The sequence below is a fragment of the Mobula birostris genome, chromosome 26 (assembly GCF_030028105.1).
Source record: "Mobula birostris isolate sMobBir1 chromosome 26, sMobBir1.hap1, whole genome shotgun sequence".
NCBI classification, from domain to species: Eukaryota; Metazoa; Chordata; class Chondrichthyes; order Myliobatiformes; family Myliobatidae; genus Mobula; species Mobula birostris.
In genome coordinates, this window is record NC_092395.1 from 41,565,861 (window position 1) to 41,593,057 (window position 27,197).

The 27,197-nt window shown below is 41.7% G+C and overlaps 1 protein-coding gene across 10 annotated transcripts in view; it reads left to right on the forward strand.

Annotated features, from left to right (window-relative positions):
- LOC140188305 (receptor-type tyrosine-protein phosphatase delta-like) overlaps nucleotides 1-27,197 on the forward strand; it is a 493,362-nt gene that overhangs the window by 432,869 nt on the left and 33,296 nt on the right. For all 10 annotated transcript variants that reach the window (XM_072244426.1, XM_072244416.1, XM_072244420.1 and 7 more), the window contains 4 exons: nucleotides 14,397-14,572; nucleotides 19,562-19,681; nucleotides 21,534-21,688; nucleotides 23,487-23,772. In XM_072244426.1, coding sequence (XP_072100527.1) covers nucleotides 14,397-14,572; nucleotides 19,562-19,681; nucleotides 21,534-21,688; nucleotides 23,487-23,772 — 737 coding nt within the window. The remainder of the gene's footprint in view (nucleotides 1-14,396; nucleotides 14,573-19,561; nucleotides 19,682-21,533; nucleotides 21,689-23,486; nucleotides 23,773-27,197) is intronic.

Genomic DNA, 27,197 nt, shown 5'->3' on the forward strand with positions numbered 1-27,197 from the left:
CCCTGGTGTTTTGTCGTTGGAATTTGCATCAGTTGATGCAGTAAATAGATGTAGTCAGTGTCTCTTTACAACTCAGATAAAAGTTGGCGTGCAATTGTATTAACCAGGTAGAGTGTCCATTTGGCATCAGACTCTCTTAAACATTGAACTACAAGGCTGGTTAGATGTAAGCCTTATTCGCTGCAAATTTAATTCATTGTCAAATCTTTGCAGAATTCTCTCTGAACCCGACTACACTCAGCACTGAGTCAGAATATCCCGTGACATAGGAAATGAATAGAAGGAGCGTGTTACTGCCAGAGTTTAACTTTTGGACAGCATGCTTTTAGACAGCTGTTGAAATGATCATGTGAGCAAATTCAGGGTGACATACGGAATGTGACAGAGGGATGGGAAATATTCTGATTATTTTAATTAAAACTGAGATGCGTCAAAGAGAAACTGATTAAACTATTTTAATGTAATTGTGGTACGGCTGGCCCATTATGCAGAATACATGTTTACCCATCAGCTGCACTTTTGTACTGTACTGTCAGAGGTTTGAACAACCTGATCTAAAGAGGAAAAGTTGCATTTTTTCCCAGCATTTTCTGCTTTAATTCCTTCCATCACTTCTTGTTGCTAGTTTGTGAATGCCTGGCCTAATATACCATCATGCTTTTATTTGGGTGCTTCATTATCTCATTTATTGAAAGGAATGTACCTATATTCTCACGAGATGACCTTAACAGAAACGTTGCCATTAAATGAGTTCAAGGCTATTTATAGTTAAACTACTCATCGGCCATTGCCCCTGCAATTTTGCTACTCCAAGTTCTTACTAAGCTTTTACTCAATAACTACAAAATGGCATTTACCTTAATTTCTCATTGCCATCCCTCATGTTAAAATACCAATCAACAGCTATATGACAGAAATAGCATCTGTAAAGCCATAACAATGACAAACTAGATGCACTGTCAGTAAATAAGGGACAAAGCATGCATATCAATATATGGTACAACATCAATTTTTTCTCTTTTATTGAGGAACTTGGGAGAAGACAGACACATTATTGGGCATGATTACAACTGACGTTGGGAGAGATGGTGTAGCAAATTGTAAGCTGTAGTTACCAGGCTCCAAGTTTATTTTATGCATGGTTGTAGACCTTCAAAGGAAAGGGAGAAAATCAAAACTGAGAGGATTAAGGAGATCCACAGTTTTCAACTCTTGAGAATGAGTTTCAGCAAACCGTGAATTTTGAAGTAACTGAACTTTGGGAAGTGCTGGAGTAATATACCAGTAAGTGAGGAGCAGATGGGAGGTAGGAAGGATCTGAGAGGAGTACTCACTGTGAAGGTGTGCGTACTAGGACTGGATATTGCTTGAGGTATCCCTCATTAGTGCGACTTTCTCCAGTATCCTTTAGTTCTAAAGTGTGTTGTTGATGGAAAACTGTAGTTCATGTCAGGAAAATGAAGAACTGTGATAAATTCACCAACATGCTTTGTAAATTGGCAACCTGTATCGTATTTCTTAAGCTCTGAACTGTCTGGTAATTTGCACATCAGCAATGATGTGCTTGTTTAAGACAACATTGCAAGTAATTTTGATCCCATTGTGCAGAGCATGTTTACTCAGTAGGTTCTTAACATTTAATGAAGTCTATTGAAGAATGTGCACACTTTTTACATGTTAGGAGTTTAAACAAAATGTTCTTTGGAGACAGTCCCTGGAACTTTCTACAGGGCAACACAGAGAGCAGTTGCTTATAAGACAATTCTTAAGAGGTGACAGCCTTAAAGTGAAAAATAATAGAAAATGCACAGAATGGCCAGGCAACATGTGTGGGATGGGAAACAGAGTCAACTAATAAAGTGTTATTCATCTTAAACTCTTAACTGTCTCTCGGTCCACAAATGCTGCCAGATCTGCTGAGTGTTTCTGGCCATTTTTGTTTTGGATTTCTAGCATATGAATTATGTTCTTTCACTAAGAGTAACAATTAACCAGTGTTACTCATACTATTTTGGGTGGCAGAGTGAAGGTATGCCTCCACCAAAGGAGGTATAAAGCACTCCTTCCCTCCATTAGCCTGCAGGTCACCCTTGGGCAAGGTGTAGCACCTGCTTAGCCCCCCAGTCAGGGTCATGTGAAGCCATAGTAATGGATGGTTGTATGAGCAGATGGTGCATATCGCAACTCGTGGATTTGCAACCACAGACATCAGGCAGACAATATCTGAAGAGTACTGATAATGGCTGGGGTCACCCAGCTTGTAAAGACACTGCCCAGCAGAAGGCAATGGCAAACCACTTCCGTAGAAAAATTTGCCAAGAATAATCATGGTTATGTAGACAGACCATGATCTACCACGTCATACAACACGGAATATAATAATGATGATGACTCATACCATTATTACTTTCAGTCTCTTTCTGCATTATGACATTGAAAATTGATTTGGCTAAGAGTAAATTTCATTTGCAACTGTTTCCAAGTCAAATCACACCACTCAGAATATTTACCCAGTTACTCTCATCCAAATTCCATGTCAGGGTGTTGAGGATATTAATGCCCTGTGCCATGCTTTTAGATCAATGCAAAGAAACCTGGACTCTGTTGTCATTGAGTAGGCTGGGATCAATGTGTTCTAAATTCACAGGCCTGGACTTCCAAGTAAGGAATAATTGCAGTTAGTTACCCATCTCCATTCCTGATATCGCACCCACCTCAGTCTCCAACCTGCTGTTGAATCTTTACAAATAACAATCCCCAAGAAGAGTGCTGATTCACGTTCTTCCAATCATCTAGAAAAAGTGCTGTTTCCTTTGCATACCATCCTCACCATGTCCCTAGCCACAGGCTCAAGCTTCCTAACCCAGCTTTGGGAGAGAAGGACTAGACTATATGATATAGTTCACAAAAATACGCTTGCCCAGTCTGACGGTGGCAAAAACACCCTTTGTTTCACAATCTTCCAGCTGCAGATCAGACTCCAGCAACTAAGTGACTCATTCTAAAATCAGGCAATAAATGAAGGGGCGAGAAGAAGGTGATGACATTCTGTGTAACAATATTGAGACAACCGTATAATCAAAACAAGCTACTCAGAGCAGTTTCTACTATAGTAGGCGAGCTTTCCAACCTACTTGTTACAAGTACAAAGCTTGCCTTTTACTCCCACTCAGAAGACTGCAATGCACTTGTGTGACTTATTTTGCTTTAGCGTGTAAAATAATGGGTCCAGACGCTGACTCCTGACAATATCAGTGCGTCCACATTTGAAAATAGACATGTTCTCCTTTTCCATACTCCTCCTCTCCACACATGCTGAAAGAAAATATTTGAGGTACTAAGATGAGCATCTCTTACAATTGCAATCATCATTGTTCATGCCAAAGATTCCCAGTGTCTGCTCCATCATGACAATACTTGCTTTGTGTCCTACAGACAATATTCTATTCAATCCAGTTGGTCGTAGCTAAGAAATGTGCATCAGCTTTTATAAATTTACTGTACTTTAAGCAAGAGAAATAGCAATGGATATAGCAATAGGTTATAGGTCAAAGGTTTAAGGTGGAATGCTTAAGGGGAACCTGAGGGCGAACTTTCTCACTCACAGGATGTGGTGCGAGTGTGGAATGAGCTGCCAGCAGAAGTGGTGGATGTGGGTTCAACTGCAACATTTAAGAGAAGTTTGGATAAGTACAGTACATGGATGAAGAGGTATAGAAAGCTATGGTCCAGTCGTGGGGAGATGGGACTAGGCAGAAAAACAGGTCAGCCCAGACTAGTTGGGCCAAGGGGCCTATTTCTGTGGTGCTGCACTGCTCTATGGCTAAATCAACGGCAGAGTTTCTTTCAGTGTGCAGAAGCAAGCTGACAACACAGAAAAGCTTGGAGTATCTTTTAAAGTTTCACTGATCTATCACACAACTAATTTCTCTGTGATTTACACTGCATGTTTCTGGGAAAATGTAATGAGGAACCTTCTGTCAGTCAGGGAATTGATTGTTTTGGAGGTGCAAGTAATTATAGCCAATGGCCATTCTGGACCAGGCTTGGAAATTACTTAGCCATGACAGAGGAAGCTTGTAGGAATCAGGTCGTGCATCATAATACGGATGATGAATTGGAACACTCAGCTTTTGAAAAAACATGCTATGGGGCAACATAGTAATATACTGGGCCGCAATCAATTTAGCAAATGACACTAACTAAAACTGGCTTTCATTTATGACAGGGAGGTTTCAGATGACCTTTGATGACTCTCCATTAACTCTTTGAAAACTGTTGAGCCTGAAGTCTTTAGTTTGTCCATTATTTCATATTTGGCATGAATATATTCAGAGAGAAGTGGTTTTTCCTTGTCGGAACATCACACTGCTTTGTACTGCTATGTGGCCAGCCTGAAGTGTGGTCTGCTGTTAGTTAATTTTTCCCCAATAACATCTTAGAAATAAAACACTTCTTTGTTCTTCCTTTCACTTTCCTTCCTTGGCATATTCTGGTCAATATCCTTCATTGCTTTCCTGAAGATGTCAAGAGACAGCCCCAAATGAACCATCACCTTTCTGATACCTCACTGAATTGCTATTCATTGCATGACTTTGAGAAGTTGGAACTTGTAGTCTGTTGGTCAAGTTCAGTAAGCTGAGTTAACACTTGCAGCAATGTGCTCTGAAAGAACTTGTATTTAACTATTGCCTTTCATGTTCTGACCTGAAAGGCTTTGTAGATAGTATTGTTCACTACTAATGTTTTGTAGGTAGTACTTTTCATTCAGAGGGAAATAGAATAGGTAAATGGTGTAGAGTACCCCTGTGACTTTACCTTCAATGACAAATATACTGCTTTGGATACTGTTGGGAGGGACACCTTATCAGGGGAAAACTGCAGTGCCCAAGCCGCTGGCACTGATTTGGGCTCTGTGACTCAGAAGGGAAGAGAGGGAGAAGAGGATAGTGGTGGTTATAGGTGATTCAATAGGTAGAGGAGCAGTCAGGATTTTCTGTGAACATTAAGGAGACTCCTAGATCATATGTTGCTTCCCTGGTGCCAGGGTCAGAGACAACTAAACTGAGGATCTACGTAGTTCTTAGAGGGCAGGGTAAGCAGCCGGATATCATGGTACCAACAACATAACTTGGAAAATTTATGTCCTGAAGAGAGAATATAGGAAGCCAGATAGGGAGCTGAAAAGCAGAACCACAATCGATTGCTACCTGTGCCACATGGCAATGAAGGTAAGAATAGGATTTGTGTGGCTGAAGAATTGACACAGAGAGCAGGATTTCAGATTTTTGCATCATTGAGATCTCTGTTGGGGAAGATACGACCTGCACAAAGGGATGGGCTACACTTTATCTTAAGGACTACCAATATCCTTATAAGTAGATTTGCTAGAGCTGTTGGGGAGGCTTTAAACTAGTTTGTCAGGGGGATGAGAACCACAATGATAGATCAGAGGATGAAGCAGTTGATGTAAAGGTAGATATGATGTGAAGAGAGACTGTGAGGAAAGATAGGCGGTGGATAGGGCATAATTACAGTCAGTTGGATGGGTTGAAATGTGTCGATTTTAACACAAGGTGTATCAGGAACAAGGGTGATGAACTTGGAGCAAGGGACCAGCACATGGAACTATAGCTTTGTGGCTATTACAGAGAGTTGACTGTCACAAAAGCAGGAATGTCTGCTGGATGTTCCCGAGTTTGGATGTTTCAAAAGGGTCGGGGAGTGAGTTAAAATACGTGTGGCACGGCATTGCTAGTCAGGGATGGTATCGCAGCTGCAAAAAGGGAAGATGTTGTGGAGGGATTGTCTACTGAATAAGACTAGAGAAAGTCAGAAACAGGAGGAAGCATTCTACTGGGAATATTCCATAGGAGCATATTGGAAGGCAGATTCTGGAAAAGTGCAAAAATAACAGAGTTGTTGTTATGGGTGGCTTAAACATCCCTATTATTAATTGGCAGCTCCTTGGTGCAAAAGTTTTAGATGCAGTCGACAGGACAGGCTGAATAGAGGAGAAGCCATACTGAATAACGTGCCAAGCAGTGTACAAGGTCAGGTGACAGACCTCTCAGTGAGTGAGCACTACATTGACAGTGACTACAATTCCCTCACCTTTATCACAGCCTCGGAGAAGGATAGGAGCAGACGGTATGGAAGAGTATTTAGTTACAGGAGGGAAAATTATAATTCTATTGGGCAGAAACTCAGGAGAAGAAATTGGAAGCAGTTTTACTCAGGAAAATGTTCAGCAGGAATTGGAGCAACGCACACAAAATGCTGGACGGTTTTGGCCCGAAACATTGACCGTACTCTTTTCCTAGATGCTGCCTGGCCTGCTGAGTTCCTCCAGCATTTTGTGTGTGTTGCTCAGATCTCCAGCATCTGCAGATTTTCTCTTGTTTGTAAGCAGAAATTGGAGGTTGTTTAGGGAGCACTTTCATGGGGTTATGGACAGGTTTGTCCCATTGAGGTGGCTAAGGGATGGAAAGGTGAAAGAACCATAGTTGACCAGAGATGTGGAGCATTTCATCAGGAGGAAGAAAGAAGCATACTTAAAGTTTAAGAACCAAGGATCTGATAGTGCACTAGAGTTACAAGGTTGCCAGGAAGGAACTTAAGCATGGACGTAGGAGAGCTAAAAATGAACATTGGAAGATCTTGGCGAGTAGGAAAACCCCAAGGCATTCTATATGTATATGAAGAACAGGAGGATGACCAATCTGAAGTTAAGGCCAATCAAGGATAAAAGTGGAAGCATGTGCCTGAAGTCAGAGGAGGTGGGGATGACCTTAATGAATGCAAGAACAGTATAAAACAAGCTGATGTACTGGAACATGATGACATAAAGAAAGAGAATGCATGGAACTTCTGAAAAACATTCAGTTAAATAAGCATTGAGCCCATACACAATATATCCCAGGTTACTACAGGAGGCAAGGGAAGAGACTGCTTCACCTTTGGTGAAGATCTTTGTATCCACACTGGCCAAATGATTGGAGGGTAGAAAATGTTATTCCTTTGTTCAAGAAAGATAATAGAGATAATACTGGGAATTTAGATCTGTGAATTTTACATCAGTGATGGACAAACTACTGAGAGGACTCTCAGATAGTTTTTCTGAGCATTTGGAGAAGCAATGTCTGATTAAAGATAGTCTTAATTCTGTGTGGTAGTAAATGGAGTGAATTCTGCCTGGAGGTCAGTGACCAGTGCTGCTCCACAGTGTTCTGTTCCGGGACCCCTGCTGTTCATGATCTTTATAAATGACTTGGTACAGGAAGTAGAAGGGTGGGTTAGTAAATATGCAGATGACGCAAAGGTTGCTGATGTTGTGGATAGTGCAGAAGGATGTAATAGCTTACAGAGGGACTTTGATAGGATGCAGAGCTGGACTGAGAAGTGACAGATGGAGTTCAATCTGGAAAAGTGTAAAGTGATAGCCTTTAGATTAGGTCAAACTTCAAAGCAGCATACAGGGTTAATAGCAGGATATTTAGCAGTGTGGAAGAACAGAGGGATCTTACAGTCCATATCCATTGACCCTCAAAGTTGCCACTCAAGTTGATTGAGTGCATAAGAAGGTGTATGGTGTGATGGCCTTTATAAAACAGGGATTGAATTGAAGACCGTATTTGGAGTATTGTGAGCAGTTTTGGACCGTATATCTATGAAAGGATGTGCTGCCATTGGATAGAGTCCAGAGAAGGTTTACAGGAATGATCACATGAATGAAAGGGTTAATGTATGAGGAGCATTTGATGGCTCAACATCATTGAACGCTACTGAATATTAAAAGGCCTAGAAAGCATAGATGTAGAGAGGATGTTTCCAGTAGTGGGAGAGTGTAGGACAAGAGGGCATAGCCTCAGATTAGAAGGACGTCTCTTTAGAACAGAGATGAGGAAGAATTTCTTTAACTAGAAGATAGTGAATCCGTGGAATTCATTGCTACAGATGGCTGTGGAGGCCAAGTCATTGTGTATATATTAAGCAAAGGCGATAGGCTCTGGATTAGTAAGGCTGTCAAAGTTTAAGGAGCGAAGGCAGGAGACTGGCTTGTGAGGGAAAAATAATCAGCCATGACTGAAAATAAATCAGCAGAGCAGACTTAGTGGGCTGAATAGCCTAATTCTGCTCATATGTCTTAATGGACTTCTGGTCTTTATCTGCAATCTCTTTCACCAAGCAAGAGTGCTTCCTGCACATCACAACAGCCCCACCTGCAGGTTCTCCTTGATGTTACAAAACATCCTGAATTTTGAAATATGTTCTTTTATGGGTCAAAACCCTGGAACACCCTACTCAATACCTTCGCCAAAACGATTGCAACTCTACAAGGAAGTGGCTCACCACCACTTTCTCATGGGGAATTCGGACTGAGCCATAAATGCTGGGCTTGATGCTGGTTTTTTTTTAAACCTCAGCCAAAACATTCCAAATGTATGGTTGTGAATTTGGATGTATTGGGAGACCAGTGGTGAGAGGTGAGGTGGATATTGGCAGGAGATCAGGTGACGAAACCTCTTGGGGCAAGTGCAGCATGTCGAGTATGAATGGATGCATACCGGATACGTAAGCAAGAAATTGGATTTTCCGTGACTCTTGAAGGTACTTGCTTCAATGCTGGAGGGTCTTTTTATCGTGTGATGGTCACTTAATGCTCGATTAAAACAACTCTTCATTATAGGTACTGGAGATACATCGTCACAATATTGAGAATGGCTAGCCAAGTGTCCATAGCCGGAAAATAAAACACAACTGAAAGTGCATTGCATATAATAATTCGCCTCAAAAATAATAAATAATTGTGATCGCTGGAGCTCTTAAGGTCACTTTTTTCCACTAGTTCTGGACTGCACTGTCCAATCAACCACAAGATCTTGGAATCATGCAGCACGGTAACAGGCCACTTAGCCTCATACATCTTTACCAGCGCATTGGTATCTACCCAGTTTAGACCCTTTCCAGTTTTGTCTCCTTTTCAATGTACATACCTGATTCCCTGTTGAACCGACCCCAACAGGTAGTGAATTCCAGATCAGAACCCTCTGTTTGAAATTACTTCTCCCATTTCTCCCCACCCTGTCTAGTTACTCTGCCAACAATTTGCAGACTCTGTTTTCCTGACCCAAGTGACAGACAAATCAGCTACTCACAATTTGCTCTGTCCAAACCCCTTCTAAGGTGCTATGAGTGGTACAGACATTTTAACTAAATGGACCTCCAGATGCTTATTTTAATTTTTCATTTCATGAGCAATATATTCCTTCAGAGTTCAGGAGGCTTTATACAAAATTAAGAACAGAAGATGGAATTGGAATTGGTTAAGTATTTTCACATGTACCAACATACAGTGAAGAGCTTGTCTTGCATACTGTTCATTCAGATCAAATCATTACACAGAACATTGAAATAGTGCAAAGTAAAGCTGTAACCTATTTAACATTGGAAAAATTTTGGAAATACTTAGCAGGTCTGTGGAAAAAGAAAAAGAATAAATGTTTCTGGTTGATAGTATTTCATAAAGATCAGCATGTGTGAAGTTACAGAGACTGGGAGTGTTTCAGAGTACAAAGGCACATTAATATTGTAATAATTTTGTGAGTGGGTATGCACTAAAAACATACCCAGTACATTACAAACATCAGATGACTTTCCACTGGTTCTGGGTCATACTTAATGGGCAGACTGTTATTTAAATGGGGAAAGAATTCAAAGTTCTGAGATGCAACAGGACTTGGGAGTCCTCGTACAGGATACCCTTAATGTTAACCTCCAGGCTGAGTCAGTGGTGAAGAAAGCAAATGCAATGTTGACATTCATTTCTAGAGGAATAGAGTATAGGAGCAGGGGTGTGATGTTGAGGCTCTATAAGGTGCTGGTGAGACCTCACTTGGAGTACTGTGGGCAGTTTTGGTCTCCTTATTTAAGAAAGGATGTGCTGACGTTGGAGAGGGTACAGAGAAGATTCACTAGAATGATTCCAGGAATGAGAGGGTTAATATATGAGGAACGTTTGTCCGCTCTTGGACTGTATTCCTTGGAGTTTAGAAGAGTGAGGGGAGACCTCATAGAAACATTTCGAATGTTGAAAGGCATGGACAGAGTGGATGTGGCAAAGTTGTTTCCCATGATGGGGGAGTCTAGTATGAGAGGGCTTGACTTAAGGATTGAAGGGCGCCCATTCAGAACAGAAATGCGAAGAACTTTTTTTTAGCCAGAGGGTGGTGAATCTATGGAATTTTTTGCCATGGGCAGCAGTGGAGGCCAAGTCATTGGATGTATTTAAGGCAGAGATTGATAGGTATCTGAGTAGCCAGGGCATCAAAGGTTATGGTGAGAAGGCGGGGGAGTGGGACTAAATGGGAGAATGGATCAGCTCAATGGCCGAATGGCTGACTTCTGCTCCTTTGTCTTATGATCTTAATCAAAGTTCAAGGTATATTTATTATCAAAGTTTGTATACCAGCTACAACCCTGAGATTCATCTCCTTACTGGCAGCCATAAAACAGAGAAACCCAACAGAACCCATTAAAAAAGACCATCAAACACCCAACGAGCAGAAAAATAAAAACAAATCGTGCAAACAATAACATTCAGAACTGAAGTTGACAAAAGTGAGTTCACAGCCGCAAAGCCAGTCGCAGCCGATCCAAGAGCCCATCAGTTTAGTGCAGAGAGGAGTTAACTTTGCTGAGCAGCAAGCAGAACATGGGCATGTCCCTCTCCTCTGGCCCTGGTACTCTGACCTTTTCTATCTGGCCCAGCACTTAAATCGGCCAAACAGTGGGTTGTTTCTCATGCTCAGACCTGGGTCCTGGCACTTCGATACATTTTCAGGCCTGGAACCTGCCACCTCGATTCATCCCATACCCAACCTTTCCAATTCAGCCAAACATTGATGTTCTTTACTTTTGGGCTTGGGCCCCACCACCTCATCCCTGCCTCCCCTGGGTTCCACCATTTCAAATCGCCTCCAAGTCCACTCCAGCTGTCAAACAATGGCTCATTCCCTGCTCTCAGGCCCAGGCCTTGCTGCCTCAATTCAGCCTGTACACGCCATGTTGCAAACGTCCAGCACCTTCAAGACTTCAGTTCACACCGCAAAAAAGCCAGGTCATACAGGGTTCAAAAGCCCAACTCCAAAAGGGGAAGCTACAGGCTATTGATTGTGGTGATCATTTTCGAGAAAAAGTGTGAGCAATAAAGTAGCTAATAGTTATGTCTGCTGTCAGCAAGTCATCACTGTGCTTTACTAGCACCATCTTAAACACGCAAATGCTATTACTATTTCCTTATGTTATATGCAGAAGGAATGTCTGTGGGGTGGAAATGCACTGATAGACTGTTGCAAAAGCTTGTGGTATAAGCTGTGTGGCTAGGCACAGCTCAGACTCCATCACAGTTGTTGGAGAATCTCAGATAATGACAAGGAGCCATGCAGGAGCAAAATATTTCAGCTCGTCTAATGATGTCACAACAATGACCTTGTACTCAATGTCAGTAAGACCATGGAGTGATATGTGGACTCCAGGAAGGGGAAGTCAGGAGATCACACACCAGTCCTTATTGAGGCATCAGTGATGGAAAGGGTGAATAGCTTCGAACAACTCTGAGGATTTATCACGGGCCCAACATGTTGCTGTAGTCATGACGAAGACATGCCCGGGGTTACACTTCATCAGGAGTTTAAGGAAATTTGGTATGTCATCTGAGACTCTAGCAAATTTCTCCAGATGTGCCGTGGAGAGCATGTTGACTGGTTGCATAACTGGCTGGTATGGAGGCTCCAGTGCACAGGGTCAGAAGCTGCAGAAGGTTCTAGATCAAGTCAGCTCCTTCAAGGGCACAAGCATCATTGGAAACATCTTCAAAGGGCAGTGACTCAACAAATGGCATCCATCATGAAGGACCCTCAGCTTTTGGGACATGTCCTCCTTTCAGTACTACCATTGGATAGAAGATGCACCCTCAGTGTTTCAGGAACAGTTTCTTCTCCTCTGCCATCAGGTTACTGAATGGTCCATGAACTCATGAACACTACCTCACCAATGCTCTTTTGCACAACTTACATACTGTATTAATAGTAACTTACTGTAATTTGTTATGCCTGCACCTCCCTGCTGCACAGAACGGCAAATCTCATGGTTAATGTCAGTGACAGTAAACCCAATTCTGAGAAAGGTGATGAAGAGCTGATCTATGTGAGGGAAGTGTAAGTGGAGGGAGATGAAGGAAAATAAAAATACCTCACTGGAACATGGAGTGGTATGCATTCACATCTCCAATTTTTCTTCAACTAAGAACCAAGGATGCCTGATCAATGAGCTGTTTCCTTATTGTTCATCATAAGAGAAGAGAATGTACATTGTTGCAGTGTCTCATGTAAGCCTTTATCCTGTGAAAATTCTGGCAAATGTTGAGTTTCTTCATGTGAGGAACTGGGCTTTCCTGCTTTCATTGATTACAGCCATTGTAGCCCCTCAGATGTATCAGTTTGTTTTAAAGCTGCCAGAAATTATCTGGTTTCAACTTCACACAATTCCTTGCAGACATAAGAAACTGCAGATGTTGGAATCCTGATGCAAGCTTTGACGCAAAATGTCAACAACTCCTTTCCTCCCACAGATGCTGCTTGATCTGCCGAGTATCTCCAACAGAATCGTTCGTTGCTTCACCATTTCTTGTACCTAATTGGGTTTGATCAAAGCGTGGGAGATGAGGCTGAGTGCACAAAGTGAACTTAGTTTTGGCAGATAATGTTCCATAATGGTGCTCTGAATCACTAACCAGGACTGCCTTGGAAATTTGAACATATGGTTCCAAAAGTTAGAACTGGCAACACTCTTTCTCAGCTTAATTTGTTGCTGCTAAATTAATTGGATGCTCTTCAATTAGATAATGCAGTGAGATCTGAGCAGAACAATGCCTAATTAGCATAGAGTTGTAAGGTGATTTTTTCTGAGAAACTACTAACAGTGAGCACGTGGTGGGGGAAGAACAGTGACACAGTTATCTGCTACTCACTTATAACTTGTCCTGGTCCATCACATAGATGCCACGGCCAAGAAAGCTCACCAACACCTCCACTTCCTCAGGAGACTAAAGAAATCTGGCATGTTCTCATCAACCTTTACCGATTTTTATTGATGCACTGTAGAAAGCATCCCATCTGGATACTCATGACAGCAAGAAATGCTAGAGAGTTGTGGACACAGTGCTGGACATCACAGGAGTCAGCCTTCCCTCAATGGACTTTGTCTGCTCTGCTCAGTGCCTCACTAAAGCAGCCAGCACAACCAACAACCCCCATCCACCCCAGATATTCTCTCTCCTCCCCCCTCCTATTCAGCAGATAGTATAAAAGCCTGAAAGCACCTCCCACCAGGCTAAGGGACAGCTTCTGCCTTGCTGTTATAAGACTATTAAAAGGCTCTGTAGTCCATTATTATGAACTCTTGACCTCACAATCTACCTTGTTATGACCTTGCACCTTACTGTATGCCTACACTGCACTTTCTGTGTAGCTGTTACACTTAATTCTGCACCTGTTAGTGCTTTACCTGGTTCTAGCTCAAACAAGATAAATGATGTGATCTGCACGAACAGTATGCAAGGCAAGCTTTTTGCTGTATCACAGTACATGTGGCAATAAGAAACCAATTCCAAATCCAAAGTTCCAACCAATTTAGGAGCTTTAGCAGTTGACTCCTGCTTTGCTCTTGTACCTTCTTACCCAGCCAGTTTGGAGTTGACTTACATGCAATGTTCCCTCTGAAGTGTGTGGGTGTGTGTGCACACACACCTTTTGCAACTACTGCACGAAGGAATTTAAACTGCACACAAAAGGTTTTCACCCTCTACCTCGTTGGCATGTTAAGTATATTTCACGATCGTACGCAAGCACACTTCCTTTTCCGGTTCCTGATACGGACAATGCGGAGTGTGCGATGATTTCTCTGCAGATTTTAGAACTGGCTTATGTTTACTGTTTTTATTGAAGAAATTATTCTGTGCACACATGTTGTTGTCACTGGGCAAAAAAATTGCACATCACAAGATTTTTGCGCACACTGGTTATTAGAAATTAGAGGGAACTTTGCTTACATGGATTGGGAATTGACACAAGCCAAACAGATTGTTTGGGGTAACTAGTCGGATTTGAACCTGTCAGAATCCTCCTCCTATTCCATATTGTTCCAACCCTAGCATAGTGATTTATGCTTCAGATAAATTAATTCTAACCCCACTGAAATAATCAACATATTTCTTTGATGCTTACTCAAACCTTAGCTTGGTAACTCTCAGCAGAGCAATGATTTGTGAAACGTTGTTCGCAAATGATATGACTGATTTTTTTTTTTAACCCCTTCTTTCTGCTCCTGACTGGCAGGTATCTCGGGCAGTGATTACATCAATGCAAACTATATCGATGGCTACCGGAAGCAGAATGCCTACATCGCCACACAGGGACCACTGCCAGAGACGTTTGGGGATTTCTGGCGAATGGTCTGGGAGCAGAGAAGTGCAACTATCGTCATGATGACAAAACTGGAGGAAAAATCTCGGGTAGGAGTGGGTTTTCCTCAATATCATGGATTTCAGGTTTAAAAATGCAACAGAAACATGAACGATCGTTAAAGATTTGCAGAGCATAGTGTTCTTTTGTGACCTTAGGTCATCAAAACCAACAATAACCATTTTAATGCTGTGGGTATCAAAGCTTGATAAAGCACATTACGTTAAACTAGCCTGAATGAGCTCTTTGATAACAGAGAGGGTTGATGAATCATTGAGGCACAATATAAAGAATCTAACAGTGCACCTAGTAGAGAAATAGAAACAGAAAGGTGAAGGGAAAGTTGTGTGTGAATTTGGCTAAGGGATGATTTTTTGGACAATGGATGTTTTTCTGACAGATAAAAAAGGTCAACCTGAGGTTAGTGCTAGGACCATTTCTTCATGGGATCTATAAAGAGATCAATCTGGATTTTCCAATCCTCCATCTCTGGTATTATATTACTAAAATCTCTAGAGTTAACTAAGGGATAACCAAAGGTAAATAAGGCTTGGGCAGAGTTTGAAATGGTCCCAGTCCCTGTGACTATGTGTTTCCTCACTCATCCCAAATACATGCAACCTAGTGGGGTAAGCTGAGCACAGACTGTACAATTTTGCAAACTTTGCAAATAGAATCAGAATCAGGTTTAATATCACCAGCAGCTGTCATGAAATTTGTTGTTTTGCAGCAGCAGTACATTGCAATATGTTGTAATAAAAACAATAAATTACAATTAGAAGTATATACAAGAATAAAATAAGTGGTGCAAAAAGAATTGGAAAAAAGTACTGAGCATGTGAATTTTCCATCCAGAAATCTGATGGTGGAGGGGAAGATTGTTCCTGAAACACTGGGTGTGTGTCTTCAGGCTCTTGTACCCCCACCTTGATGATAGCAATGAGAAGCAGGCATGTCCTAGGTGATGGGGGTTCTTAATGATAGGTGTTGGCTTTTCGAGGCATCGCCTTGTGAGGGTTTTCTGGATGCTGGGGAGGTTAGACCCCATGATGGAGCTGGCTGAGTTTACAACTTTCTGCAGCTTTTTCCAATCCTGTGCAGTAGCCCCTCCATAGCAGATCATGATGCAATCAGTTAGAATGCTCTCCATGGTACATCTGTAGAAATTTGACAGTGTGTCTGGTGACATACCAAATCTCCTCAAACTCCTAATGAGGTATAGCCACTGTCTTCCCTTCTTTGTAATTCATCAATATGTTGGGCCCAGGATAGATCCTCAGAAATGTTGACACCCAGGAACTTGAAACTGCTCACCCTTTCCACATTTGTCCCTCAATGAGGACTGGTGTGTGTTCCCTCGACTCAACCTTCCTGAAATCTGCAATTAATTCCTTGGTCGTACTGATGTTGAGTGGAAGGTTGTTGCTGTAACACCACTCAACCAGCTGATCTGTCTCGCTCCTGTACGCCTCCTTGTCACCATCTGAAATTCTGCAACAATAGTGGTGTCGTCAGCAAGTTTATAGATAGTGTTTGAGTTGTGCCTAGCCACACAGTTGAGGGTGTAGAGAGAGAAGGGCCATGGACTAAGTACGCATCCTTGAGGTGTCTCAGTGTTGATTGTCAGCGAGGTGGTGAGGAAAAGAGAGATTTGATTTTATTATTCGAGCTCCCTCCTCTACTGATGACGCTGTTGCTTCTTTCATGAGTTTGGCAGTGCAGCACCTCACCCAATGCATGTTCCTCATGTATGACCCTAAATAATAAGCTACCAGATCCTCCTCTCATATGGCGATCTCTTATGTCCCAGTCAATGTTTGATCCTCCTCACTCCGAAGAGGGATTAATAGGTGATTTTGATTGGAAGCGTTTACTGTGTCACAAAATAGTCGCCCACACAACCCCTAACCCGTACTGCTAAGTAACTCACACCACCTGAACAGCTTTAGAATGTTTTCAGAGATTGCACCACTGAGCCACATGAAAGGTTAAATGCAACCACTTCACTCAGTCTGCTGAATGTAATGTCGATTGCTGTGGTTTGCAGCACTTAATAGAAAGCAGGCTTCAATCGACTGACTACTGTTAGCTTGGCAAAAGAGAGCCAGCTGGACCCTTTCCTCATCGATGACTGCTTAAGCAGCCTCTTTTATTGCCAGGGATTGTGAACTCAAGTGCAAATTGTAAATTACCTGTCTTTAATATGGAGTCAGTATCCCTCAGAGAGGATAGGGCATCCTGAATACAGCTATTGTCTAGTTACCACCTGGTGAACAGGATGTTGTTCAGTACTTTGGTGCAGCTGACACCATCGTGAAGCAGCCCCATAATGTCTGGACATTAGTAAGAACAGCACACTGGAACTTCACAGCAGGACTGTTAGCGTCTGAAGTTTAATGTTCAAAGTTCAAGGTAAATTTATTATCAATGTATGCGTATATTACCCATATGCTACCTTGAGATTCAATTTCCTGCAGCATTTACAGAGAGAAAAATAAATGCATACATAAACAGACAAAGATTGACAAACAACCAGTGTGCAGAATAAGACAAACTGTGCGTAAAAGTAATACTGAGGTCCTGAGTTGTAGAAAGTCTTTGAAAGTGCCGCTTGTAAGCCAGCTTAAAACTCAGCTGAAGAATCTCCACTCAGAAGGTTAAACCGTATTTCCTCTGCACAGTTATTGATGCACCCACTGTGTACCTCCCAACATGTCCCCACTTTACTTTGTTTGTTTTTATTGAATGATTAGTTATTTAGGAGGGAGAACAGCCTGTTGTGGATTATCGATCTGAGACGAATCGCATACCCACCTGGAAATATTTTTGATCCACATTTCTAATAAGTTCACACCTTACTGCACAATAATCTCAAATTTGTCTTTCAACAGTTTGAACAGTTCTATCTGACTGTCTGACAGTCACCCAACTGCCTCATGTAATAGTTCTTTGCATCTCCTGGTACTCTCGTAGCCACAGATTTCTTCTGGTTGTACCAATGACACTAGTGTACTCTGTAGCATCAATTACCTCAACCTGCTGAACTCTGAATGCTTTCTACCTCTGCAATTATCCCAGGGTCTGACTCCCACTCTCACTAAGTATTCAAAATCACAATCCTAGTTCTGGCCCCACTGACGCAGCTTGCCTTCGTCAATTCCCAGTCTACAGAGAACTAGATCGACCCTAGCTTGGCAACTTCTGCCAGCCCTGTTGTCTGGGAAAGCCATAGTCCTTCAGCTCCTCTCTGATTAGAACCTGGAAACCAGAAATAACTGGCAAAGCCTGAAATCAAAATAACTGCAAATGATGGAAATTTGAAACAAGTGCTAGAAATGCTCAGGAGCCCAGACAGCACCTGTGGAGAGAGAATCGCTGTTTATGTTACAGGTCATTATCCCTTCACCCGAAATGTTACTTTTCTCTTGATTGATGGTACCTATGATCTCCGATTAAGTATCCATCCCTGCCATCTTACCTGTCTCTCCACATTTATCCATGTTGACAGCCTACACCTACTACCTGTTCAGGAAACAATACCTGGAGCTTGCACTTAGAGTTCCCACACAAAGATCCATACACCTGTACTCATTTAGAGTCATTGGGAGCTTTAGCATGGAAATAGGCCCCTTGGCCCATCATGCCTATTTGTACGCTGATTCTATCCCAACCTGTTTTATCCTCCGCACATTCCCATCAATTCTCCCCAGGTTCTACCAACCTGTGGAGGCAATTTAGAGTGGCCGATTAACTACCAACTTCTACATCAATGGAATGTGTGAAGAAACTAAAGCAAACAGGAGAAGCCCTCTTTCTGTATCCGGTATGTTTGTAGAAGAAAATATTGTGTACTTCATACCCAAAGCATGTAATCACAAATTCTGGAATTTAGCCATTGTTATTTCTTTACCAACTATCTCCTGCATAGATACCAATACACAGTGTCAGAGCCAGTGTTTCTGTACAGTCTGCACCCAGTACTCAGTACAGATATGTATGATATTATTGAACTCTGTACAGTTCTCCATACCGACCTGCTTCTAGTAACCAGTGTCATTGGAGAGGGATCTAGAACTGCTGCCTATGTACTGTCCTCTGTACAGACATCAACCAAAACGAGAGGGTATTTCTTCATCCATACAGTGTTGAACATTTGTTATTATGGACCTGGTAGACTGTAGAAACTCAGTAACAGTGTATATTCACATCAAAGATTGAACTTTTTGGATATGAATTGAATTGAATTGAATTGACTTTATTACTTACATCCTTCATATATATGAGGAGTAAAAATCTTTTATGTTACGTCTTCGTCTAAATGTTCAATGTGCAAATTGTAGTAATTTATAATAAATATTATGTACAACAGGGTAGTCAATATAACAGAGAAATACAGTTGCCTCAGCATGAATTAAGCAATCTGATGGCCTGGTGGAAGGAGCTGTCCTGGAGCCTGATGGTCCTGGCTTTTATGCTGCAATACCGTTTCCCAAACGGTAGCAGCTGGAATAGTTTGTGGTTGGGTGACTCGGGTCCTCAATGATCCTTCGAGCCCTTTTTACACACCTGTCTTTGCAAGCGTCCTGAATAGTGGGAAGTTCACATCTACAGATGTGCTGGGCTGTCAGCACTGCAGAGTCCTGTGATTGACAGTTCCCATACCAGGCAGTGATGCAGCCAGTCAGGATCCTCTCAGTTGTGCAGGAAGCACATCAAGGCTATGGGGTTTGTGGAAGAAAGTGATGCTGAGGTAGTGGATTAGCCACAATATTATCTAATACATAGCATAACTGATGCAAGGGTCAAGTGACCCACCCCTGCTTCCATTAATATGTTATTACATTCTCATATAATCTATACAAATACTATAATTGTACAGGTATCTATTACTTGCTGCTACATCTACAATCTCTATACTGGTATCTACACAGTGTCTTTATCCATGCTCTATCTAATATCTGTAACTATGGTTTCTAACAAATATTTGCATGTACCGTCTGTACGGAGCCTGATTATTTGTACCTTGCACCCTGATTCAGGTGAAGTGCGATCAATACTGGCCCAGCCGGGGAACAGATACCTATGGAATGATACAGGTGACTCTGTTGGACACCATTGAGTTGGCCACCTTCTGTGTTCGTAATTTCTGCCTACACAAGGTAACTAATTCAAAAGATTACCATATACTATATTACCAAAAGACTGACTGAGTGTACTAAATGTGCTAAAGGGTGGGTGTGAATTTGGACTCAAGAAAGGCGCAAGGCACCCCAGTTTCAGTATGTAGACTGATTAATTCCAGGTCTCAAATACTAAGGCCTGTGACACACCAGGAAGATCCAGTGATCCTAGGAATTCCCGGTGACAAATACTCCTCTCCAATATGCTGCAGAGTTTCTCACCATGCCAACAAGCCCTTGAGGAACGTCAAATATTCATGTGGGAATGGCCTATTCATATGAACCAGCGGCACAGTCGTAAACCAGAGTATGCCGACTGGCCAAGGTGGCAAGTTTGTTAAGTGTTTCTGAATGCCCATGACAGTTAGAAACATTCAGACTTATTAATAATCAATTAAATGTTATTTGCTTGAGATAATAACATTTAAAAAATTAATTAAAAACACACTTTTAAATAATGAAAATACTAAAACAAATTATTTGGAAAAAAATTATTGACATCATGCATACTATATTCTCTTATTACTAATCCTTTCCATTGAGCTGCCTTGAACTGTCCCTGTGTCAGTTCCAACAGGAAGATGTGCCTTCATCTTGGGGACTGGACCTCAGGACAGGGGAACAGAAGGATGACCATTCTCAGATATGGAGTGCGGCAGATGCAGGGGAGAGAGGGTGAAGGTTGATCAAGATCTGGGCCTCAGAGTGGGTAGGGATTATGATCAAGACTAGTGTTGTTCATTCACTGTAGGATGGGGCCAGTGGAATAAAAGGTACAAAATTGATATCAAATGGACCTCTCAGTACAGTGCTTCTCTGGGAAGACTAGGTTGCTAAACAGTATTTACTGCCTGGTCAGCATGGTTAAGGAGTGTGCTGTATAAGGAATCACAACAGCCCATGCATTCCTGAGGAAGAATTCAGGGCCACAGATGCAAGGTATACTTTGACATCGTAAAGAGAAAAAAAAATGAGTCACTTAGCACTGAAAAGAAAGTTGTTCAGAGATTTTCATAACTGCAATGAAGAACTTCTTTTTAACTGATCATCCACTATTCTTTTATTCAATGCACGCATCACTCAATAACTTCTACAAACAGCACCCATTCTAAGCAGTGCAATTTCAAACTACCATAATTAATGCCACAAGATCTAATTAAAATTACCTCAAAAACAGGGATATCTAGAATACAGAAATGGCAATCCTGTCTCGGACATAATACATTCTTTAACTCCGAGTATTCAGTGAAATAATGAAAACTGGATTGAAACTGCTTGTATTCTTTCTAAAGCTTGAGTGCATTACTTGTTGTGCACCTTGCTGTTTAGCCTGCAACCCATTTCCTGTTAGTTCCTGCCCTTGTGACAATCTCAGAACTTCAGAAAACCTGTAAAATACCTGCCATGAAAGGATATTACAGTATTATCAAAATGAAACTCTGTCCTGACCAAATAAGTATAGAAAATGCTGGAAAAGCTCAGCAGGTCAGGCAACATCAGTGGAAAAAGAAATAAGAGGTAACGTTTCAGATCAGCCATTGTCTGATCAATATAATCTGAGAGGTCAGTTGATAGAACCCTTGCATCTGAGACAAAGGGTTATACATTGGAGTCCCAGCTGATAACTTGACCTCTAATATCTAGGCTGTTGCTCCAGTATCATTGCACAGAAATACCTTATCAGACTGCTTGTATGCGTTTACAGTGTGTGAATTGTTTTCTTTTGCTCCCTACATGTCATCTATGATCACATTTCAACAGTTTGGCACTTTGGGGTGTCCTGGAATGGATGCGATAGGTGCTACACGCATTTCTCTTTTGTCCTTTTCAGAATGGCTCCAGTGAGAAGCGTGAGGTTCGTCAGTTTCAGTTCACGGCTTGGCCTGACCACGGTGTTCCCGAGTATCCTACTCCTTTCCTAGCGTTCCTCAGAAGAGTGAAAACCTGCAATCCTCCCGACGCTGGCCCCGTGGTGGTGCACTGCAGGTAGGGTCATTCCCTTATTTGGGAAATAGTTGTTTGCTCTCTCCATTGTACATGTCACTGAAGCAACCCTACAGTTCAGAGACGGACTTGGAACCAAAGGAGCTCTATGTTTGATTACTTTCTCCCTCCTTTTCCTGGCCAAATTGTTCATTTTAGGTGGGTTGGAACCATAATAAATGAATAACAGCATGGTTGAAGAATATCTTATGTGAGGAATGTCTCTTGTGGTTATACCCTGCCAAAAGAGAAATGAACAATGGCATGGCTGCCCTTAATTCTGTATGGCTGTAGGCCAATGGAAGTAAACCTCATCATGTCTCTTGTTTATTTTTTAAGTGCTGTTTACTCAGCTCCAAGCAGTTTTTTCTTCGATGAGTGATGCACTGGGAAATGTATGGTTTGATTTGAAGTTAGTGCTGAGATGGAGAGAAAGAGATTCACACAGAGGAAACAATGCCAGCAGGTACTATTCCACTCATGTCACCTCTACCTCCCAGAGCATGTTCCCTCTGACTGAACACCAAACAAAAGCTCTGAATTAATCATCTACATTTCATTTTTGACATCAGACAGTTTAATGTTGTTAGTATTTATGATCAACACAGATTTCAACCCAAGTGCACATCACTAAATCTTCCACTGAGCTTAGAACAAAAGCCTATTAAACAGAGGCAGCTTCCACTATTTTACTGAACTCAGTGATCATTTGATGGGTATTCAGCCGATATTTTGAACCCTCATTTTTTAGATGCTATCTCTGTTTTGGAACCATATCCATTCTGATATTCATTATCCTGTGAAAAGCAAGCTCAGCTCCATATATTTAAAGTTTTTGTGATCTGTGATCATCCTTTCTCATGTCTAACATTTCATAAGTAATACTATTCTGTCAGTTTGACATAAGCCCATTTCAATCATGAATCCAAATATTCTGTCAGCATTTTCCGCAAGGAGATCTATCTTGGCCGTAGTCAGATTTCACTTGAAGGTATTGAGCCACATTGCGTGATATAGTGTAGGAGCTACTCGATCTTGTTGCCTCAAAACTCCAGAGACCAATGTTAATTCTTACTTCAGGAACTCGGAGTTTGCACATTATCCCTGTGACCACATAGGTTTCTTCCCATATCCTCAAGACTTGCGAGTTCTCCTTAATTGCCTCTGGTAGAAGTTGGAAGGAGTTGAGGGGAAGGTTGGAGGGATAAAATGGATGAGTGAAAGTGGGCTGAAGAGAGACACAAGACAATGCAGATGCTGCTTTCTGGAGCAACACACAAGGTGCTGAAGGAACTCAGCCAGCTGACCTACTGGGTTCCAGGTGTAAGGTCCATGTCCCTCAGTGGGATGAAAGGGTTGTTCCTGTGCTGTGGGACTTTATGTTCAGGAGCAGCTAGTGCTTCCATTGCTCTGTCCACAAACAAAAGAATCTTCGCAAGGTCAGCTCATCCAAAACAATTATTTTCTCATATGGTTTACCACCACAGGAGGTCACCTGGTCTATTGTGTCCTTGTCATATCCCATTATTTCCTTTTCACCACATATCTCTCTGCAACTTGTTGTGTCTCACACTCACACCAACTTCACCTACACACTAGCAGAACTTGCAGTGGCCAGTTCCGACATAGATTTGAAATATGGGAGGAAAGCAGAGCAGCTGGGGGAAATGTACATAGTCACAGGGAGAATGTGCCCCTGTGCCCCTGTGCTGCTACAACAGGGCTACAAACAGCTTAACATTCCTTAATGCCATTGTGTGGAGAGCAGAGCTTTTTTGACCTGGATCAATTCATCTTTCAGTGCTGGAGTTGGTCGGACTGGCTGTTTCATTGTCATTGATGCCATGCTAGAGAGAATAAAACATGAGAAGACGGTTGACATCTATGGCCATGTGACGCTGATGAGATCACAACGGAACTACATGGTGCAGACGGAGGACCAGTATATTTTTATTCATGATGCACTGCTGGAAGCAGTGGCTTGTGGGACCACTGAGGTGATGGCCAGGAACTTGTACTCTTACATCCAGAAACTCACGCAGGTTGAAACAGGGGAGCATGTCACAGGCACGGAACTAGAGTTCAAGGTAAGAAGATCTTTCTCATTAATTCCAAACTGGCTGGAGGTAATGGTGTGCAGCTAATTATTGTCTTGATAATTTGAATTTTTCCATTTAGTATTATTATTTAATATTTATATCCAATATCCCCTGCCCTCACTTGCTCCCCCTGAAGGCTTAACCAAGAGGTGATAAGGTTCCTCTGATGTTAGAGGTCAGGACCTTTGTGTTGTACCAGTACAACATCTGTGACTCAGCAAGTCTCAGCTGTAGTCAAACTTTGGCCACTCTAACTAAAGTTAATCATTCCATGTTAGGGATAATTTTTGTGGCATTGAGATGCGGTGGGATTTATATTCATTTAACTAATACCAAGCTTGTTCAGGATTCCTGTTGAACGTAGGTACTATTGTCTCCTCATTCTGAGCAGGTATCAGAAGTCACTAGTGTTCTCATCTACAGCACTGTCATCTCAATATCCTTACCTCTAAAATTCATTTTTTTTATTTAGTGAAAGCAAATTGCATTTGGGTAAGTAAAAACTTACACATGTGGTCTTAAATTGCACTTCAAAATGTAGGGAATATCAGATTGAGATAAATGCCAACTTTAATGTAGCAGAATGGTTAATAAGAGGCACATAATTTGCTGTCTTAAGTACTTTCAGGAGGTTTATCCAAAAAGGGTCACATTACCCCAGTTATTGTGTTGTGTAATATCTAATGTAACTATGCCAACCTTTGAAAGTGTATATAAGTGAAGGTACAACTAACTGTGCATTCTACACCAAGTCAAATGACCTTACAAGAAGGAAGGAACTAAGTACTAGGCATATACTGGGAAGCACAGGAAGCAGGACCACCAAGGTAGTAATTTCCAGATTACTCCCAATGCCATGTGTTAGTCAGGGCAGGGATAGGATGACATTACAGATGAATGAGTGGCTGAGGAGCAGGGTTTCAGATTTCTGGATCATTGGGATCTCTTCTGGGGAAGGTATGACCTGTACAAAAGGGATGGGTTACCCGTGAACCTGAGGGGTCCAATATCCTTGTGGGCAGATTCACTAGAGCTGCTGAGTAGGGTTTAAACTAATCTGGCTGGGGGATGGGAACTAGAGAGAAAGGGCTGAGGATGGGGCAATTGGTATACAAGTCATTACATTGTGTAGTCAGACTTTGAGGAAGGACAGGCAGACGATAGGGCAAAATTGCAGTCACTGCCATGAGTTGAAGTATAACATGAGCGCAAAATCAAAAAGAGTGATGAATACAGGACTAAAGATGTTACATTTGAATGCATGCAGTATCTGGAATAAGGTAGATCCAGAGTAAGGTAGCAATGCAGTTAAAGATTGGCAGGTATGATGTTGTGGGCATCACTTGAGTCGTGGCTGATAAAAGATCACAGTTGGAAGCTTAGCTTCCAAGGATACACATTGTATCAAAAAGACAGGCAGGTAGGCAGAAGAGGTGGGATGGCTCTGATGATAAAAAATGAAATCAGATCCTTAGAAAGAGGTGACGTAGGATCGGAAGATGTAGAATCCTTGTGGGTAGAGTTAAGAAACTGCAAGGGTAAGAAGATCCTGATGGGAGGTATACACAGGACTCCAAACAGAATCCAGGATGTGGCATATAAATCACAATGGGAAATAGAAGAGGCATGGAACAAGAGCAGGACTGCCGAAGAGTTTGGCTGGAAACGTCATCTGTACTCTTTTCCATAGATGCTGTCTGGCCTGCTGAGTTCCTCCAGCACTTTGTGTGTTGCTCAGATTTCCAGCATCTACAGATTTTCTCTAGATTGTGAGGGTATTTGTAGAATGCCTATGGATTGGCTTTTTAGAGCAGCTTGTGACTGAGCCCACAATGCGAAAGGCAATTTTGGACTGCGTGTTGTGTAATGAATTAGATTTGATAAGGGAGCTAAAGGTAAAGGAACCCTCAGGAGGCAGTATCCATAACAAGATAGAATTCACCCTGCAGTTTGAGGAGAAGCTAAAGTTGGATGTATCCGTTTTACAGTGGAGTAAAAGGAATTACAGAGGCATGAAAGAGGAGCTGGCCAAAGTTGATTGGAAGGGGACACTGGCAGGGATGACAGCAGAACAATGGCTGGAATTTCTGGGGCAATTCGAAAGGTGCAGGGTAGATACATCCCAAAGATGAAGAAGTATTCTAAAGAGAGGATCAGTCAAATGTGGCTGACAAGAGAAGTCAAAGACAGCATTAAAGTAAAAGAGAGGGCGTGTAATATAGCAAAAATTTGTGAAAGGTTAGAGGATTGAGAAGCTTTTAAAAACAACTGAAGGCAACTAAAAAGCTACAAGGAGAGGAAAGATGAATTATGAAAGTAAGCTAGCCAATAATATAAAAGAAGATATCAAAAGTTTTTTTTGAGATATATGTTGGATCTCTGTTTACTTTCTGATCTTTAGGGCTCTTCCAGAAGTCAGGAATGGTGAGCAGTCTTAATTTCAATATTTCAATTTATTTTAGAGTACAAACAAATATGCAAATACTAAGCAAATTAAGTAAAGAGCTGAGAAATGTCGCTAAATGGTGTATGGGTGCAAAGGAATAAAGAAGAAGCCAATATGGCGCTTCTGAAAAATCTATCTCTTTTAGCGTTAAGTTAAGAGATATTCCTTAGGTAGAGGATGAACTAGTTAATAGGCTACATAATTAAAACAATTACATCACATGGGGAATGTGCCAATACTTAACCAATGAAAAATGAGAAAGGTGATAAACCATTAGTTTAGCTGCCATACTACTTTCTGCCAGTGAGTGTGGAAAATACATGAGTTTGTTAAAAAATACAAATCTCATAAAAAATTATTATTCAAAAGCAGTGGTTTCCAACATATATAAAGAGTAAAAGAGAGGTGTGAGCGAATGTTGGACCACTGGATAGTGATGCTGGAGAGATAGTAATGGAAGGACAAAGAAATGGCAGGTGAATTTAAGTACCTTACTTATGTCTTCAGTGTGGAAGGCACTATCAGAATGCCAGAAATTCGAGAGTGTCGGGGGCAGAAGTGAGTGTAGTTGCTATTACAAAGGAGAAGGTGCTTGGAAAGCTGGATGTTCTAAAAGTAGGGAAGTTATCTGGACCAGATGGACAACACCCCAGGGTTCTAAAATAGGTAGCTGAAGAGATTGCGTAGGCATTGGTAATGGTCTCTTAAGAATCAATAGATTTTGGAATGGTTCCAGTAGACTGCAAATTTGCAAAAGTCACTCCACACTTTAAGAAGAGAGAGAGACAGAAGAAGGAAATTATAGGCCTGTTAGTTTGAGTTCAACGGTTGGGAGAATGTTGGAGTCCATTATTAAGAATGAGGTTTTAGGGTACTTGGAGGCACGTGATAAAGTAGGCCAACGTCAGCATGATTTCCTCAAGGCGATAGCTTGCCCAACAAATCTGTTGGAACTCTTTGTGGAAAT